At 51.7% G+C, this 18,795-nt stretch overlaps 1 protein-coding gene across 1 annotated transcript in view; it reads left to right on the top strand.

The window, feature by feature from the left end:
* BACE2 (beta-secretase 2) overlaps positions 1 to 18,795 on the top strand; it is a 68,133-nt gene that overhangs the window by 12,621 nt on the left and 36,717 nt on the right. The window contains exon 2 of the mRNA XM_036243485.1: positions 14,164 to 14,252. Within this exon, the coding sequence (XP_036099378.1) occupies positions 14,164 to 14,252 (89 nt within the window). The remainder of the gene's footprint in view (positions 1 to 14,163; positions 14,253 to 18,795) is intronic.

Below are 18,795 nucleotides of genomic sequence, written 5' to 3'. Positions count from 1 at the left end.
AGGAAGGGTGGGCTGGTTTGGTTCCAGAGAACCCCCGCTGCGGGAACAGACCCCGCAGCCCCTGCCCTGCAGCCGGTCCCTGGGTAGGCACAGACGCTCCGCGAACGCCCTCCGTTCGCCCAGCACCTGGCTGTCCCTGACGCTTGGCCTTCTGGAGAACGCGCTGGCTGCCTTCTTCAATAAGCCCTTCCTCGGGAGCTTCCCAGAATAGAAGTAAAGCTTGATCCAGTCCACACTTGTCAACTCCCAACAGGGGTCGCTGTCACTGCCCATGTGGGCCCACCTGACCCCTCTTCCCAGCTAGCGGGTAGGAATCACACCGCCTTGAGTTTCAGCCCTGCCCACGTTTTTATAGGAACAACCTCAGAGGTCAAGGTGCAGCTTGGGGTCTGCCCGTCTTTCTCCCCCTGTGCCCGCCTGCCCCACCTTCCTGTTGCCGGTCCTGCCGCCTCCCACCTGCTCCCAGTGAACACCAGAGCGGGGGGTCAGTGAGGAGCAGGTGCTAGGACACCTCTGAGGGTGGCAGCAGGACCCAGCCCAGGGCCTAGCAGGAGGCATCAGGTCTGGGTGCCAGATGAAAGGGCACACCCAGGGGGCTCAGTGAGTAGGGGCCCTCTGTCCCGCGGCAGGGTGGCCAGCTCCCAGGAACTATTGCTCAGCTCCCTTTGCTCCTGGCTGTGGGTCGGCCCATCAGGACAAGAGAGCAGCCTGCACGCAAGGCCTAGGCACCCTTCCTTCGGGCGAACGTGGCTGCTTTCCCTCCGCGGCAGCAGCTCCCTTCCCAGCTCTGCCCCCGGCCTGCCCCTTCGGTGGCTGCCGTGGTGGCTCTGGGCGCCTTAGCCAATGCCCATCCCTGCCCCTGCCCCTGCCCACGCCGGCCCTCCATCAAACCTGCTCCCACGAACCCTGGGGTAGAATTTCTCTCCTGCTGGGCTCTGCTTCACATGCGGGTGAAAATGATGGAGCAAAATTTTGACTAGTTTATGAGACCGTCCACATCTGTTCATTCAAGCCGTTTACCTTCCCTGTTCGTAGTGAATCCACTGAGCTGCAGGAGGTCATGGAAACAGACGCCAAGGTCACGTCGAGTCGCGTTCACTGCTGTCTCTGTGTTCGCAGGCTTGGGTTGGACTGAAACCGTGTGACCTGCAGGGTCTCAGGGCCTTATCCCTGCATGTGCTGGCCCACCCCCTGCTGTGGACTGCACTGTGTCCCCCCAAAATCATAGGGGGATCTCCTAGCTCCCAGTGCCTTAATGTGACTTCATTTGGAGGGAGGGCCTTTATGCGGTACTTCAGTGAAAATGAGGCAGTCAGGTGGACCTTAACCCTCTCTGACAGGTGACACAGAGAGAGACACCACGTGTGCGCAGGCACCGAGGGGTGGCCACATGGAGAGGCAGCCAGCCAGGGGGCGAGGCCTTGGGAGAAAGCAACCTTGCTGGCATCTTGGACTTTAGTCTCAGACTGCGAAAAGGAATTTCTGTTGTTGAAGCTGCCCAGGTCGCTGGGCTTTTGTCCTGTCACCCCAGATGTCCCCACCCCGATTGGTGGCTCTTCCAACTCTGCCTTCACCCCCACTTGGCTTCCAGGGTGCGGGTGGCCCAGGTCCCCCACCCTCCTGTTCCATTGTCTGTGTGATGTTGGCAGAAATGGGGAGGCGCTGGGGGCTGGAACTGTGCCTGCGCTGTGCTATCCCCCCTGGCTTATTTTCTGGATCATAAAAATGATTTGTCTTATTAAATCTTTTGTTCTTCAATAAATGGATGTTAATGTAACAAAGCTGCTCAGCGCCCACTGTGCACCTGCTCTTATCGCGCTGAAGACAGACGGGAGAGAAGCACATTTAATAGAGTTAAGTTTGTTTTTCACAGATCAAGACACATCCACTTGGGGCAAAATCGTGACATTCAGGTGACCCAGAAAATTACGCCTTATTTTATGGCCAGTTCTCCAGGGGCCAAGACCATCTAGCTGCCTGCCCTTCTGAGCTCTTGAAACGAAAAGGATTGAAATGTTTCCTGCGAAACCCGCCACTTAAGAGCAGGCGGCTTTCAGCTGTGACTTTGGTGTCGTCTCGGCCTCGGCACTTCCCTGAGCTCCGCCGGAGCCCCTCCGGGAGAGGGCGCTTCAGATGAGCAGCCCGCTCGCATCTCCACTTTGTCCCGGAGCCCGAGCCCGGCGCGGGTGTGCGAGGCAGGGGCCGAGTTCACGCCCTGTGAGGCTGAGAGACCCCTCCTGCCGATCCGGTCCAGGACATCGAGTGCCGAATTGTTTTTCCAAGGTCTGCGCTGACACTCGCGTCTGGGTGAAATCTCCGTTGGCCACGGAGATCACAGGCGTTCACGGGGCAGCTTGGAAGAGTCATTTCCCAAACTAGCGAGGCCAGCAGGGCTCAGAGTCGCTGTCAGCGGCTAAAACTTGACTGTTTTAAAACTTCACTTGGATGCTCCCTGTGAGAGGCTCTGATTGGATGGGGCGGGTGTAGGGAAGGGCTAGAAAGTCTCTACCAAGTGCAAAACCCATCTTTGTACATGCTGGTTTTTATATTGTTTTTAATGCTTTAGGGAATTGTGAAAGCATATTATACAGTTTTTGCTAAGAATTCTTCTGCACTAAGTTCTTTTGCGATCCAGTGTTTTCTGTGCATGTCATGGTCTGGGTAATGTCTAGTTGACATGTATGAGACTTGATCATGTGTTTAATCAGTGGGTTGTTGGAAGCTGATAGGAAGATGGATGTTAAATGGACCCTGAGAAGTCACCATGATGGGGAAGGGACAGGAAGACTTTGCCAAGGTTAATATGTTGCTTTTTCTTTTTCTTTTCTTTCTTTTTTTTTGCCTAGTTTTAGTTTATCTCATCTCTAGAATGTTCTGGGAGATTTCCATGTGACTGTTCTATACCCCAATTAAGAAAATGTCTGTACTGCCCTGGCCGGTTTGGCTCAGCGGTTAGAGCGTCGACCTGCGGTCCGGAGAGACCCGGGTTCGGTTCCCGCTAAGGGCATGTACCTCGGTTGCAGTTTGTCCCCGGCCCTGGTCGGTCGTGCGGGTGGCAGCCACTCGATGTGTCCCTTCACGTCGATGTTTCTCTCTCTCTCTCTGTTCCTCTCTCTCCCTCCCACTCTACCTGAACAAAAAAGTGGGAAAATGTCCTCGGGTGAGGATAAAAAAAAAAAAAAAGAAAACGTCTGTGCTTCACTGGCATAGAAGCAAAACAAAGATGCACCTGTCATTTCTCCTCTGGGTTAGAATTCTTTCAAAATATCTGGGCACCATGGAAACGTGGTGATCAATGGAGATTTCAGGTCTCTCCTGAAGGGAATTTACCTGGACTGGCTTTAAAAAATCTTTTTAGCAGAGAATGAGATCTGTGATTGCTATATGCCTATTAAAATACTTTTTCTCCTGAGTTAAACAAGGAGAAACTCTCAAGGCCTTTTACAAACCACATAGAAATAGCCTGTTCCTTAAGTGGCGGCAGACTGGTTACAAGTCCAAGTGTGTGGGCTGGTGAGACCAGAGGGCACAGAGAGTACACGATGGGGTAACGTTTTCGATTTTAAGGTGTCAGTGGAAAAGCGGGGTCACAGCATTCCGTGTGGAGCTGGATATGAGGAATCATGGATTACCCATCGCTGCTATTCACATACTCGTGTATAGTCATCCATGTCGCTAGACGGTATTTGTCCCTTTGTGATACTTGGGGCGTAAGTCACATTTTCTGCTTCCAAAACACTTAACGGTAGTCAGTATCGCACATGTATTTTCAGAGAGTGAACTTGAGAGGCTAACCTACAAGGCCCCTGGGTGGGTGGGTTTTAAATACAGCACAGTCACTATTTCGTCATTGGGATGCTCAGAATAACGGAGTGTGTGGTTGGCCGTCCATCTCCCTATTCGGAAATCTTTCCTAATTCTTGTTTTACATAGTATTCAAATTGGTGATGGTATCTTGACAAATCTAATAAACACAGCGAGGTATCTTTTTAAGTGTGTTGATGGCAGGGGAAAGGGCTGAGAAATTAACCTTTTTAAAATTTGTTTTTCCTTTTTTGACTTTCGAGTGAGAGGGAGAGAGAGATAGAAACATCGATGAGAGAAAACATCAATTGGCCGCCTCCTGCATGCCCCCCACTGGGGATCTGGCCCACAACCTGGGCATGTGTCCTGACCAGGAATTGAACTGGCGACCTCTTGGTGCATGGGTCGGTGCTCAACCACTGAGCCACAGCGGCTGGGCATGAAATTAACTTGTAAGTCAGTGGCTAAACCTCCAGTGAATCAGCTCTGGCTACCTGCGCTATCCTGTCAAGTCAGCAGACTGGAAACCTTACAAAGAAGGAGGCTGGTCTTTTGTCAGAACATTAGGTGATGAATTCCGTAAGGGACACTGTATCTTCTTCTCCATGGCCCAAGCATGTAGAAGCTGCTCACTACATATTTATTGCAAAAAAAAAAAAAAAAAATCCTCCCAGAAGATTTGAAACAGGATTTCGGAGAGATATCTGTGCACCTGTGTGCAAGCGGCATCACTCACAACCGCCAACATGTGCACACACCCAAGTGTCCGCTGACGGATGAATGGGTTGTAAAAATGCAGCCTGTGTATACAGTGGATTATTTCTCAGCCTTGGAGGGAGGGCATTCTGATACACGCAGCAGCGTGAATAGCCATGAGGACATGGTGCTCGGTGAGATCAGCACCCATTAGGTACGCAGAGGGGTCAAGTTCATGGAGCCAGAAAGTAGATGATGAGTGCCAGCCACTGGGGAGGAGGAAACGGGAACGTGTCTCATGAGGGCAGGTTCCGTTTTACAAGATGGAAAGAGTTCTGGAGATGGTTGCACAACAGTGTGGACAGACTTAACACCGCTTACCTGTACACTTAAAAACAGTTCAGATGGTCCAGTTTATGTGACATGTCTTTTATACAGTGAAAGAAAATGACTCTTACTACCTAGAGTAATAGTGAGGAGTCACCATAACAGTAAAAATGGGAACCTCGTTCTCAAACTTTTTGCATTTTTGAAGGCTGCTTGAGAAGCAATGTGTTCAAAACTGAATATTTTTCCCATTAGAAATCATGTAAATTGAATTAACATGTTCCAGACCCCCAAAAGCAAAAATGAAAAAAGCACAAAGATGTTCACAGCATAATTTCCTGAGATGTTAATAACTCGCAGTTTAGCTGTACACTGACTCATGCTCTCGTATTATCTCCTTCGTGTGTCGCCTGAGAGACGGGTGACTGATTGTACAGGTATCAGCATAAAAAGTTGTCAGGTCGAGAAGCCAATTGCTCATGACGGGAGATATTGCAGAACCGAGGTTTGACTGTAACAGTCACTTGAAAATCATACCTGTTGCTGCACATGTTTACACTTTATCTTTCTTTTTTTCTCTTTTAAACATTTACTAAAAGCTGACAATATCTGAATGTTGGGAACCAGGGTGAAGTTAATCTGAAATGGCTCTTCAATCGCCATGACCAGCTCTTAAGCAAAAGGGACCTGCAGAAATATCTTGAGTTAAGACATGGCACCTTTGATGAGAATCGATTTATAGTCCTTTGGGACAAGTGCAGGAAGAGCTGATTTTTAGCTACAATGACATCTTCTGAAATCCCTGAAAATGTGTGAAGGGCTTTAGGGAGTCATTTTAGTTGTCTCTTTGGGGCAGCAAAGACTAGCTTGCCCTCTGTGAAGAGAGGTTTTCCTCCTTGCCCCCTCTCAATCACCAACATTTGGGGGTGAACCTCCCTTCGTCCTCTTTACTGGTGCTATCTGAGAAGCAGTTTAGTGTGAACGTGGGAAAAAAGAATCATTGTTTTCACTGGCGTCAGTGAATGTGGTCCAGCCTTGTGACTCTCACTCATGACTATTTAAATATCCGCCTTCATTCTCAATCAGCAGGGTGGCATCTTGCCAGCAGGTACATTGTGTGACCTGGGAGGCAGAGGGACACGCCCGCAGCCCCGGCAGGGACGTCCAGGCACCTGACATGCTCCAGAGAAACGGAGCCCCTGTGCTTCCCCTCCAGAGGGGGTGCTGGTTGAGCAGACGGAAGCCTCCAGTCCCCTGTCCCTGAGTACCCTCTGGCAAGCAAATAAGCACTTCCTGGCTTCCATCTCCAACTTCCAGAAGCTTGGCTGATGTGAGGCTGCTCAGGGCAGCTCCTCTCTTCATCCCTGCTGGCTTCCCTGCCCAAGAGGAAGAGGACCAAGCATCGAATGTTGTGATCCCTGAAGATACTGTCACCGTGTGCAGCCACCATGGCAAACCAGATGCCTCCTTCAGGTGCGACACTGGCTGCTCCGTGAGCTCTGAGCCCAGGGGTGACTCGGTGCCCGGTCTGGCCCTGGATCTGCCAGTCCCTGGCCCAGGGGCAGCCCTGGATGTGTGATCGCACCCCCGGGACTTGCATGCGCATGTCTTCTTCAAGTCTCAGCAGCCTACAGGGCAGCTGGAGCCTTAGACTATGAAGCAATAAGCCGGGAGTCAGCTCTCACGTGTCAGGATGAGACCAGGCGCTGCAAACCCACAGACGGCTTCACAAGGGGCAGTGATGGTTTTCCCTTCTTTCCCAAGAATGCTTAATGCTATTGTTAAAACCTGTCCCCAGAGCCCAGGAGGCCTGGCATTGGAAGACCTGACTCACCAGAATCCTAGGAGGGCACTAGGGCCTGAGAAACCCAGGCCAGAGAGTTCAAACTAACTGGACTTAAGTCTCTTGGGATAGGACGGCCCCCAGGCCTGTGCTCAGAGCTCACAGCCGAAGCCACTGGGGTAGCAAGGGAGAGAGAGGAATGTGGGCAGAGTCCAGGTGTAGAAGAGACAGGACACACAGATCACGGAGGTGGAGGCAGAGAGGCAGGGAATGGAGGAGGTGGGCACCCAGGGGACAGAGTGGCCGCTGACCAGGGCGGGGAGGGAACGGCAGGCAGATGAAAACAGTATCAGTGACTAGGAGTGGAGCCTCCCTGAAAGGAACTCTGCGTTGTTCCAGCCGAGTGGGGACACTGCCCACCCACGGGTCACTTCGTGTTTCAGGACATGGTCACACCCGTCTCAGCACCACCCGCCGTAGCACCGGCTGCTGCGCCCCAGGACGGACGGCTCAGCCCCGCCAGGTCTGGGGCTTGTGCACGCCCCTTCCGACCTGTGTCTGGACTAGCTGGGGTGCAGAGCCTCCAGGGACGGCTGGTGGGGGTTGTGACACAAGTCGTGTTGGCTCAGCAATAGAAGTCAACCCTGCAACAAAAGGAAAGACAGTGTCCCCCCCATCTTCTCTGAGAAATGAAGACACCCCAGCACCCCAGAGTGCCAGGCACTGTCCTGGCTGCATCACACTTATTCCATGTGCTCCTCGGATCTCTTCGTGATCCCTCTTGGTAGATGAGGACGCCGAGGCTCAGAGGGGGTGTGCAATTTACCCGAGGTTCCACAGCCCACAGCAGGCTAAGCCGGGCTTGGATCCAGGTGGGACGGACCCCAGGCTGGTATTGTTTGTGCTGTTCTGCTTTAGGGACTCCGCAGGGTGCATCCTGGGACCATAGGTGGAAAACGAACTTAAACCCAGCGTCCTAGGGATGGACAGTCTTCACCAGCACCTGTAAGGCTGTGGGTGCGTGATAAAATCTCGCCACCTTCCCCTTTCTGCTCTTCCTAACAGGGGTGGGTGGTTTGAAACGTTAAAGCTCTGAGGGCACCCCTCCCCCCAGTAAGCAGCCCGCCACCCCAGGGCAGGTTTCAGCCAGCAAGGCAGAGGCAGCCCCTGTGTGCCGAGGGTTCAGATCTGGGAATGACTTTTAGGTTCTTTAAACGGGGACCTCACACCAGCCCACCCACACCTCAGATCCTGCTCTCTCAACCTGAACCTCTGCAGCCCGTCTTAACCTGCCAAGCCCTAAGCATTCAGAAAGCTGTCCCAGGTCTGGAACCGGCCAGCTGAGCCTGGCCCCCTCCCTACCATGCACTTGGCAGTTGTGGCTTTCCCAGAAGGAGCCAAGGAATCCGCATGACTCTTGACATGTGTTTTTCTAGTAGGGCCCGCGGTGCAGTAGTGGAAGTACAAGCACGTGTGTGCACACACAGAGACACATACACACACATACACACCCAGACACATAGACACACGCATGCGTGCACACGCAGAGCCTGAATAAAGTGTGCGATCCAGCTCCTCTTAGCGAATTTCTTCAACATCTGGTTGTGTTAAGTGGAGCCCTTTGGAAACGGTTTCCCCCTTCTTTATAAAAACAACCGTAATTTTAGATTGTGGAGAAATGGCGCGTGGCAATTATTTTTGCTTTCTTCAACAAGATGTGTTTAAGCAAATGAGACTCATTTCTAGAACTGAAGCGCTGCAGAACCTGATTAACAAGATCGGCGCTACAATCACGTGCAACGACTGTGGGCACACAGCCCGCCTGGCTGGGCCGGAAAGGACGGGCTGTGGGTCTCTCCTGGCAGATTCGGCAGATGGGCTGCTGATGTAATTAGGAATTGTTGTGTTAAATGAGCCATTATTTAAATTATCTGCTAATTTTCTTATTAACCTGCTGAAAAAGAGACAGTGATATCTGAGAAATCTCAAGCTGCTTATTGCTAACTAGACGCAGAGCCCAGCTCTTTGCATTAACGCAATGTTTTACCTTCTTGCAGCAATTAGCAAATGGCTTTGTGCGGTTGTTGCCCCACGCGCCCACCGAAGGCTGCGCGGGGGTGCGGGTGTCGTGGTGGGCGACAGCGGTGTGCAGTCAGTGCTGAGCCCTGGAGGAGCTTAGCTTTCCTAACCCCTCCGTTTTTGTGTTGTGAGGGGCCTGAGTTAAAGGGTATCTGGTCTTTGGAGCGTGTAAGGTAAGGTCCGGGTGACTCAGACTTTCCTTGATTCTCCCTCCCCGGGACGCGCACGGAGGGGACAGAAGTGAGGCAGGAAGGGGGAGCGCAGCGGAGCCGGGGCACCTGGGCTCAGCCTGCTGGGGCCCTCCTGGGAGGCGGTCTGGGCACCCTCAGAGCTGTCCACCGGAGGAGCGAGGAAATAATCAGCTGCTGTGTGTTTGGGGTTCAGGGCTGCCCCCGGGAACATTTCACCTCGTGACCTTCGCTGCAGGCCTGCCCTGGATACCAGGGAGCTGGAGAAAGCTGCCAGGGCACGTGGTGGGCACCTTCGACCTCCGCTGTCCCCTTGCTTCTAACTGTGGTTGTCCTTTGATACTTAAGAGCAGTGGGGCATCCATTGTAGCCAGTTCTAGAGAAACTAAGTAGACGTTTGCACAGTGTGTTGGGAAATTGGCCTGGTGAATTCTCTCCAGCTTCCTCCAGCTCTTTTGCAGGTTTGGCCTTTTCGTCTGCGTCCCTTCCACTCCCACTGGGGGCTCACACAGTCTCCTGCCCATCTTGGGGACAGGGACCAGGGGGTCCTATTGTCTTCGCTCTGAGGACCATCTGAGAGACAAAGAAAAGGACTTTGTCCTCAAGCAACATAGGAGCTCCACAAGAGGAAAGATAGGCAAGTTAGAAAGATTCAGGGCAACAAAAGATGTCACCAAAGGTGTCAAAATGCATTAAAACAAAATGAGGGAAAGAAAACCCTACAAAATGCTTCATTTTAAAAATGTGCACCCCTACGTTCATAGCAGCACTATTTATGGTAGCTAAGATCTGGAAATAGCCCAAGTGCCCATCAGTAGATGAGTGGATAAAAAAGCTGTGGTATATAGACACAATGGAATACTATGCAGCTGTAAAGAAGAAAGATCTCTTACCCTTTGAGGTGACCTGGAGGGACCTGGAGAGTATTATCCTAAGAGAAATATGCCAGTCAGAGGAAGACAAATATCACATGATCTCACTTATTTGTGGAATGTAATGAACAAAATAAGCTGATGAACAAAATAGATCCAGAGACATGGAAGTAGGGTTCAGACTGACAAACCTCAGAGGGAAAGGGGGAGGGGAGAGAGAAACCAAAGAATTTATGTGCATATATGCACAACCAATCAACACGGACACTAGTGAGGTGGTGGGGGGAGAGGTGAGGAGGGTGTCAGTGGGAGAAAAAGGAGGGACAACTGTAAAAAAAATAATAATTTAAAAAAATGCATGAGCTCTATGTGGGCACAGCAAGGCATGGCAATGAAGTCCTGACTGTCCCCGAGAATGTCCCAGAAGAAATCTTCCTGAAGAATCCATTGGATTCAAATCACTCTGGAACCAGCCCTTGGCCAGAGATTCCTTGGGATGTCATGGCCACCAGTGATGGCCCTGGTCTCCCACCTCCTGCTCAACATTGGACTTGAAATCAACACTGGTACTTATCGCCCACTGGCTGAGAGCCCGAAGTTAACACACGTGACTGCGTGTACCCCTCACAAGCCCCCTGAGAGTGGTCAATCACCCCCTTCCTACGTGAGGGAGCAGACACAGGCAGGAAGGCCCTGCCCAGACACATGGTCTGAGCGGCGGAGCGGCCCTTGGCCCCGCCCTGGGTGCCCGTCACTGCTCCGCTGAGAAAAACGATCCCGTTCGAAGTGTGTTCCACCCCCACCTGTCACGTGAGCGTCATGGTCATTCTCATTGCGTGATTGTTTTGTAAAATCTCATTATGCAAGTGTGGGTAGTCCCACGGGGCTGGGAAAGAAGTGCAGGCTTTTGTTTGGGGTAATAGAATGTTCACACATTTTCTCTCTTGTCTCCTGGAACAGACAGTTTAAGATCTTTTGCCCCCTCTGTTTTGTGTATAATTGGCAGGTGCACAATACAGACGTGTTCTATCAATGTACACACATGTTCCTTTTCCCCAGAACATGCATTTCCGGTACTTAGTCTCCACTCGGGGAAAATCTACCTCCGACTCTCCTTCATGTATTCAGCAGCTGTTTATTGAGCACCCACTAAGCCCTGGGCACTGTCCAGGGTGCTGGAAAGGAAAGGCTGAACCGTGCTCGGGCCACACTCTCACGGAGGGTGCCCCGGTGCCCCGTGCCAGGACGGAGTCCGGAGAGGACAACGGGACTGTAGTGTGAAAATGATGCAGCGGGGTCTGGGGACAAAGAATTCTCCGGAATGACGTACAGAGTGTTTCCAAGAGCACAGTTGAAGGAGGGAGACATCTGCCATGGGGACTGACGAGGGAGGGCTGTGGGGGACAACCAGGAAGGTGTTTCCGAAGCTTCGAGGAGGGACTGGTCAGTGGTGCTTGAGGCTGGAGGAGGTGATGATCGGTTAGTGTGCACAGGTCATTGGTGACCTTGGCTGGCACTGGACAGCAAGGCAGAAGCCTCGTCTCAGCAGGTTGTGGAGAGAAAGAGAACAGATAGGAGAGACCCCGCTGATGCTCGGCTGGGAAGGGGAGAAAGGCAGGAGCGAGAGACAGCGTGTTTTGTTGTGTTTTGAGAAGAGCAAACATTCGCCCTGTCTGCTCCTGCAGTTAGTTCTGCACCTTCCTAGGTCTTAGCGCTGGGATCCCAGGCGGTTTGGGGGTTAGGCCCGGGGATACTTCATTCTTCCCTGCTGGAGTCTTAACTCTGGGGGCCAGGACCACACCGTTCTCTCCTCTACTGCTTCTCCCTTTGAAAGTGCTATCCCCAGCTGTTTCCCCGTCACTCAGCACACTCGAACAATGCAATGCACTTCTGCACGCCTCCCGGCGGGGCGTGGGGAATATCTTTCTGAGGCTTTTTTTCTTGTGCTTCGAAAGCACAACACGTTCCACGAATCTGAGACTATGTGTGTGATGTCGATGTCCCTTGTGGGGCTGAATGGTGTGTCCTGGAGTGAGATTGTCATGTGTGTGGCATGGAACCCAAGGAGGCAGGAAGTGGTTTTGGAAATTCCCAGGATAAAGGAAGCAGCAGACGACGTGGCTGGCCTGTGGGCTGGGGTGAGGCATCTGGAAAAGCCTGCACCCCAGGCCTCTGCGTTTCAGTCCTGTTACAGTGGGTCGGGGAGAACTAGAGGGCCAGTGGCATTATTCTTGCTGCTGTTGTTGTTCCTTTTTGAGCTGCGACTACTTGCAAAAAGGGAGTCACAGCCCTGGGGAGAAATCGACCTGAGAAATGTTCATTTGCAGCGTCATCAAGCAGAACAGGGTGTTGGCTTGTTTGCTGCTCACAAACTTTACTTAAAGCACCACGTGGAACACTTACTGCTCCCTGGATATCCATCCCTCGCCTGGCGTGGTGGCTGCCTCACTTATCGGGGTGATTTGTCTCCTCAAATCATGCTCTGGGAGCACTGAGGTGGTGACCAGCTTTGCCGAGCCGTGATTCCAAACCGAATTTCCTTGCGGGCTGGCCTCCCCTGAGCTAGCCGGGAGGGTTGGACAGAATGCCGGGCAGTTAGAAGCCGTCTGTGTACGGCAATGCAGTCCATGGTTGAGTCGCTTTTTCTGCTTTTGTGTCCCCTGCCTCTGTGACGTGGGTGTGGTGTGCAGCGTGGCAGAATTGTGGGGACGGGTGTGTACAAAGGCTTGGTTCTGATATGGTGCAGAGGCCGTGGATGGAATCCACACCCAGGAAAGAGGAGTGAAATGTCTGCCAAGACCGCCTCCCGTCACTGGGGCCATTGTGCCCAGGACAACAGTCTTGTGTCCACTTTGACCACGCCCAGTGGCACAGCAGCTTGGGGCAGGGGTGTGGAATGTCAGCCTGGGAAACCAGGCTGTCAGGAGACCTGGTCTTTCCATGGGCGTCCCGCTGGGTTGTTGGCTGCGTGTGGCCAGCAAGACCCCAGAGACACGTGTGGCAACGGCATGCTGTCCTCGCCCACCGTGAGCTTGGAAGGCAGAGGTGTTGGTTCAGGAATCTGTATTTTATTGTCTGTGGTTTAAATGACAGAAAGAGAAATTCTCGCTGCAGTTGTTTAAGGCTGGAAATTCCCTGACTTGCCTGGTGAAGGAATGCGGGTGTGTATCCTCCTTCCTCCTCCACCTCTCCTTCCTCCGCCACCTCTCCTGCTCTCGCCGAGCCTGGAATGGCTCGTCTGCCTCCAGAAACTGACATCCAGGGCCGGAGACGGTGTTGAGGGGCCTGTGGGCTGCATATATTAGCTTATGTCAGCTTGGACCCCATGTCTGCTGTTGGGACAGTGGCCTTAGTGCCGGACAAGGGGCATTTGGAAATTCATTCTGATGACGAATTAGGTCAGGGCACTGGCTGTTTTCCACAGGCCGGCGTGTGATATTGGGATGTATAAGAAGAAATATATATTCTGTATATCCGGTCTTTGTCCCAGTTCCTGGGGGAGATCCTGAAACCCGGGAAGTTCCTATGTGATCAGAGTGATAAAGGTGTCTTTGTTATTCACGTGCCCGTCCGACCACGCCCCAGGTACCTGCTGAGCTGGCTGCTGGGAAGCCCCTGAGCAAGGAGCACTACCTGGGATTAGCGGGTTGGAACCTGGAGCCTCTCCTCCCTGGAAGAGAGGTTTGGAAGTGGATTCAGTCACCAGTGGCCAAAGACTTCATCGATCATGCCCGGTGTTGAGGCCTCCGTAAACATTCTAAAGGACAGGATGAAAGCAAAACGTGACCCAGGAAGTGATCAGAAATGCAGAACAGGAGGGATTGGCTGGGAAGGGGCGTAAAGGGACCTTTGGGAACAAATAGAAATCTCTGTATCTTGGTTTAGGTGGACACCGTGTCTAAACTCATCAGTGGAAAATCTAAGATTGTGCCTCTTTATTCCAGGTGAAATCTTCCTCATTAAAACTAAAAGTGGCATCTGTGACAGGGGTTCCCGGGTGCACAGCAGCGGACGTGAGGGAGGCCCCGTGGGGCCAGGGTTTCCGAGTGAGGTTGGAAAGGCAGCGAGTGATGATTCCAGCCAGGAGACAGACCGGGACCACAGCCCGGCCGAGAGGCGTTCTGCCTTGTTAGTACCAAAGGCTGGAAGAGGGGGCCCAGCAACTTCACTGACCTGGTTTTCTGTAAGGCTTGCTGGGGACCGGGCAGCAGCTGCCCCTCCCTGCTGCAAGCTTCTCACGGGACTGCGTTCAGATGCCAACTTTATATCAACAACTTTTTAAAAATTTTCTAATCGATAGGAGTTTTTCCAAGTAACACATTATTAGTACTTAGTTTTCAAAAGGATAATGCAAGAGTATGGTCTTCTTCAAGTAACCTGATGGTTTCTATCTTTTCCCCTTAAAAAATAAAAGCTGCAGATTCTCGTTGACACCGGAAGCAGCAACTTCGCCGTGGCTGGCGCCCCGCATTCCTACATAGACTCGTACTTTGACACGAAGAGGTGAGTGATGGGTCTGTGGCTGGGCCTGGTCAAGTTTGGGGGCACAGCACCAATATTCAAAGTGCCCTGGAACAAAACAGCAAAAATTCTGTGTCATCTTAAGGAAGATACGTGTATGTCTGTGTAGACATTCGTGAGTGTGTGTGTGCAGTATATGTGTATGTGTGTGCACGCGCACGCGTGTTTGTGTATGTGTGTGTGTATGTGTTGATTCCAGGGGAATCCATAGGAAATCCTAATAGTCTCTGTACATTCTCATGAGATTCGCTTTCGAAAATTTCAAGACAGACAGCAGTTTTGTTGTTACACCCGTGTTGCGGGGAGCACGTGGTCCTTCGATGTGTATAGTGGCCCCTCTGGTTCTGAAGTGGAGGTGGGCTCAAGCAGGTAGAGGGGCATCGGAGGTGAGTATGACACTGTCTGTGCAGGGGTCTGAGTTGCTTGGAAGTCACCTTTGTGTTTTATGATGATTGTCTTTGTGATGCCCAAAATGCAAGGCAGAGGTAACGTAACTCACCTATATACGCAATTCTAATTGCCCCGATGTAATAGAGGGGAGACTAAAGGAGGTAATTCATAGCGAGGGGATCAGTACCTCAACATGTGAACACGTGATGGGGAGCCTGTGAGCTCACTCGGGCACTGGGCACCCAGGGCAGACTCAGCTGGACCCAGCCACCCAGAGCAGCTTGGGTAAATGACGTGGTTTTCCACACCGGCGCAGAATCTCGGCCAAGCCCCTCCCAGAAACTGCATTGTGAGTTTCAGCCCATTGTCTCGTCTGTCATTCAGACCTCAGCTGGACTTCCTCATTTGCAGGTATTGCTGAGATTTTCTTAATACTTATAAAATATGATTCACGGTTTGGCCCCTGTCCCTGACCCTGCCTGTCTTGTAAAGAGACCCATTCTTCAACAGGGCTACCGGTTTCTTCTTAGCAGAACCAGATCGAGGCAGCACATCTCTGAATGTGGGCACCTCTGTTCCAGCAGCTGCCACCACGCTGAGATCCACTTTTGTCCCCTCCTGGCCTGTTTTCCCATGCCCCCCTAGACTTACATGAACACAGATTGTATTATTGTAAAGCTATGAACTAGGGACGTGATTTAGTCTCTGTAGGTGATGTGTGATCCGTCTGTCTGAAGCTTTTAGGTACCCTTGGAGTTGGCTGAAGGCTCACTTTCCAGCATCACACTCCATGGAAGCCAAGAGAACGTTCTCACCGCTTTGCCCAGTTGTTCACACAGGTTTCCGCTCCGAGCCTAGCGCCTGCCCTGTGATGTTTCTGTGTTTGCTTGTCTCTCTGATCTCCCTCAGGGACAGGGAGGGTGCTGGTTGGGCTTGTCAGTCTCCGATTTAAGGCCCCCAGACTTGGGGTGTTCAGGTTTAATGCCTCCTGAAACATTTCCCTAGTAATTGGAGCTTTGGCTTGGGTTCTTTGCCAAGGGCTCTTTGATTCAGGGAATGAGATGTCAGGCTACCGTTAGTCATTCGCGTGGCTTGTTCCCATCAGAAGCCTGCTTTCCGTGGCGGTGAGTGATACAGCGAACCACTCGCTGTGCAGCAAAAGGACAACGGTGTGTTTTTGAAGGTGTTCTTCTTTTCTAGCCAATAAAACCGCCTCCGGCCAGTTGGCTCGATGAGACATTCAATAGATGCATCCCTCTGACCTATTAATCTATTCAGGAAATTACGTATATTTCTATTAAAATTTCTCCTCCTCCCAGACCCCGCCTGGGGTGAAGCCCGCAGAGCAGACATTGGCAAGGGAGCAGTTTCTTTTCCTCATTTGATGCTCGTGGGCAGAACGAGAATGTGGGAGAAGTACCTGGTGACCTCCTTAAGGAGGCTGCACGGGACCTGTCCACGTGCCGGTGACAAACAACTTTTCCTGATTCTTTAGATAATTCTAGAGCCTGCCCGCTGTTCGCGTGCCCACCCCATGTGCCATTACTGAGCATGTTGAATGTTCGGGCAGGCTAGCCGAGAGCCCGGGCAGTCAGACCCACTGTTCTTGTCACTTCCAGAACCGTGGGAGTCAGAGGGGCAACTGGTCCCCCGGTTCAGGCCAGCAACCCCCACCGTAACTCTGAAATGTGCAGTCGTACCCAGGAAGGTCTCGGCAGGGTCCTCTAGGACCCTCTCTGGGTGGGATGACAGGAGAAAGATGGGCCCAGGGGTTCAGCTCCTGAGTCCTGGCCTCCTCCCCCTCCTTCATGTTCCCTGAAAACAATCGTGGTTTCTCTTCCATTAATAACATGTAAAAGCGTTTGGCTCCTTTCTCCTCGCCTCAGTTTATTTCACTTTTCAACCCCATGTTCCCTGAACTCTGTCAGGGAGAACGTCTCCTGAATTTGGCTCCAAGTGATTTTATTGCTGTGACGGGACTTTTTCCGGGCTCCCCACATCCTGGATCGATCGCTGGTTCTGAGCATGCAGAACGGATGCCGCAGAGCAGAAGCCGATCTGGGCCCCTCTCGGCTTGGTTAATTAATGTGCAGAGCGATTGATTGCCAAGGCGTCTCAGCGCCAAGAGAGAGGACTTTGGAACGCGAAGAGGGAGGAACGCACGTGGTGTCTTTAATTCAGTGCTGAAACCGTGTTAACAGCCCTCAGCTCCTTCCGGCGCGTCCCTGGGGCTCCACTCCTGGAGGCTTGGCTCGAGCACCCAGGGAGCCTGGCCTCAGGAGTCCTCTCCCCCAGTCTGCGGCTGTGCTTTCCACAAGCTGACCACTAGCCGTGTGCGGCTCTTTAATGAATGTTAAATAAGTGTTCGTTCTTTAGTTAGTCACACCGTGATCACATTTTTTAAAAATCCTCACCTAACGATACATTTCTATTTATCTTCAGTCAGAGTGAGAGGGAGAGAGAAAGAGAAATAAACATCGATGTGAGAGAGACACATTGCCTGGTTGCCTCCTGCACGACCCCAACCAGGGCCGGGGACAAACTGCAACCGAGGTACGTGCCCTTGGCCGGAATTGAACCCATGACTCTTTGGTCCAAGGGCCGATGCTTTAACCGCTGAGCCAAACCAGCCAGGGCCATAGTCACATTTGAAGTGCCCGGTATGGCTGCCGTATGGGACAGCATTGATGGAGACCAGTCCTTACAGCAAGGCCTCGGGCAGCCGGGGTCTGGAACACAGCTCCACATTCTGGAACCTTCTCGGCTCCTCCCACTCCTAGCGCCTTAACCACGCCTTCCCCACGCCCTTCCCCCTTTCCACGGGGTGGTGAGACTCCAGGATGAGACAGTTCTGGATAGTCAGTAAGAGTAGCTCTAGAGGAGCATTTTCTAAGGGAAAAGAAATCTTACTTTCCTAATAGTTTATACATTGAATAAAGGTAGCAGGTGACGAGTTCATTATAACAGCAGTATTTTTGTTGTGTACCTGCTGTGTCCCAGGGTTTTGTTCTAAGTGCTTTACAGTAGTCACTCTGAATCCTCAAAGTAACCCCACAAGGTATGGTACTATGTTATCCCCGACGTGTAGTTGAGGAAACTGAGGCACAGAGAGGCTGAATGACTTGGCCCCGGTCACACAGCTAATAAGTGGTTGGACTGGTATTTGAACCTGAGCAATGTAGCTCCAACTACCTCTCATCTCTCTGCAAATGGCAACAAAATATCCAGAATGTTCCCTGCAAGAGGGGAGTGCAACATGGTCAGAAACCTGTACAAGACATGCTCCATAGATGTTAAGACTCTTGTGGTTAACATGAGCACATTCTAATGCTTTTGGTACAGTCCAGACACAGTCAAATAAAACAACTTTTCAAAAGAGAGTGATGGGACTTGCAACTGTTTGGGGGAGATAACTAATCTCCAAGATCAGGAGCTGGCAAACTAGGGCCCACAGGCTACTTCAGGCCTGCTGTCTGTTTTGTAAGTAAAGTTTTATTGGAACTCAGCCAGGCACATTTGCTTATGTGCTGTCATCAGTGGCTGCTTGCAGAGCTGAGTAGGTGTAATGGAGGTCACGTGACCCACAAAAGCTTAAACATTTATTTTCTGGCCCTTTACAGAAAAAGGGTGCCGGCTTGTGCTAGATCACATTCTCCAAGCATTTCAAAATAATTAGCATCTTCTGTTAGCAATAGTGTAGTGTTGAACTTGAGGAATGACCCCAAATTGTCAAAAGGGACGGGACAATTCTCTGTTTTTATTACTGTGTAGTGTAAATGAGTGCCACCCCAGCTGGCTGCCCAGCGCACCTGGATTTCCACCGGCACGAAAGCTTGGCGTTTCACCCGTTGTCAGCCACCCACCTTGCCCTGACCAGACCTGCACATTACCTGTGTCATTTCTGGAGGGTCCCAGGGCCACCACCGCCACCTTTCCGTCTGTACGTGCCCTCGTCAGGGGATGGCCACTTCGGACTGCTTGCACTTCAAAGCGTGTGAGCCGCCGTAGCAACTATTAGAGCTACGCAGACCTCATGTTACATTCCATTACAAACTTAGAATGAAGTTTCTCCTAAATGTGTCTGCCTTGACATTTTTAAAATACTCCCCCCCCCCAATAAAGTTATAGCCCCAGC

This window comes from Molossus molossus, unplaced genomic scaffold, assembly GCF_014108415.1.
Source record: "Molossus molossus isolate mMolMol1 unplaced genomic scaffold, mMolMol1.p scaffold_m16_p_5, whole genome shotgun sequence".
Lineage (NCBI taxonomy): Eukaryota > Metazoa > Chordata > Mammalia > Chiroptera > Molossidae > Molossus > Molossus molossus.
Note: the sequence above shows the minus strand (reverse complement) of the source record. Positions and strands in the feature narration are given on the sequence as shown.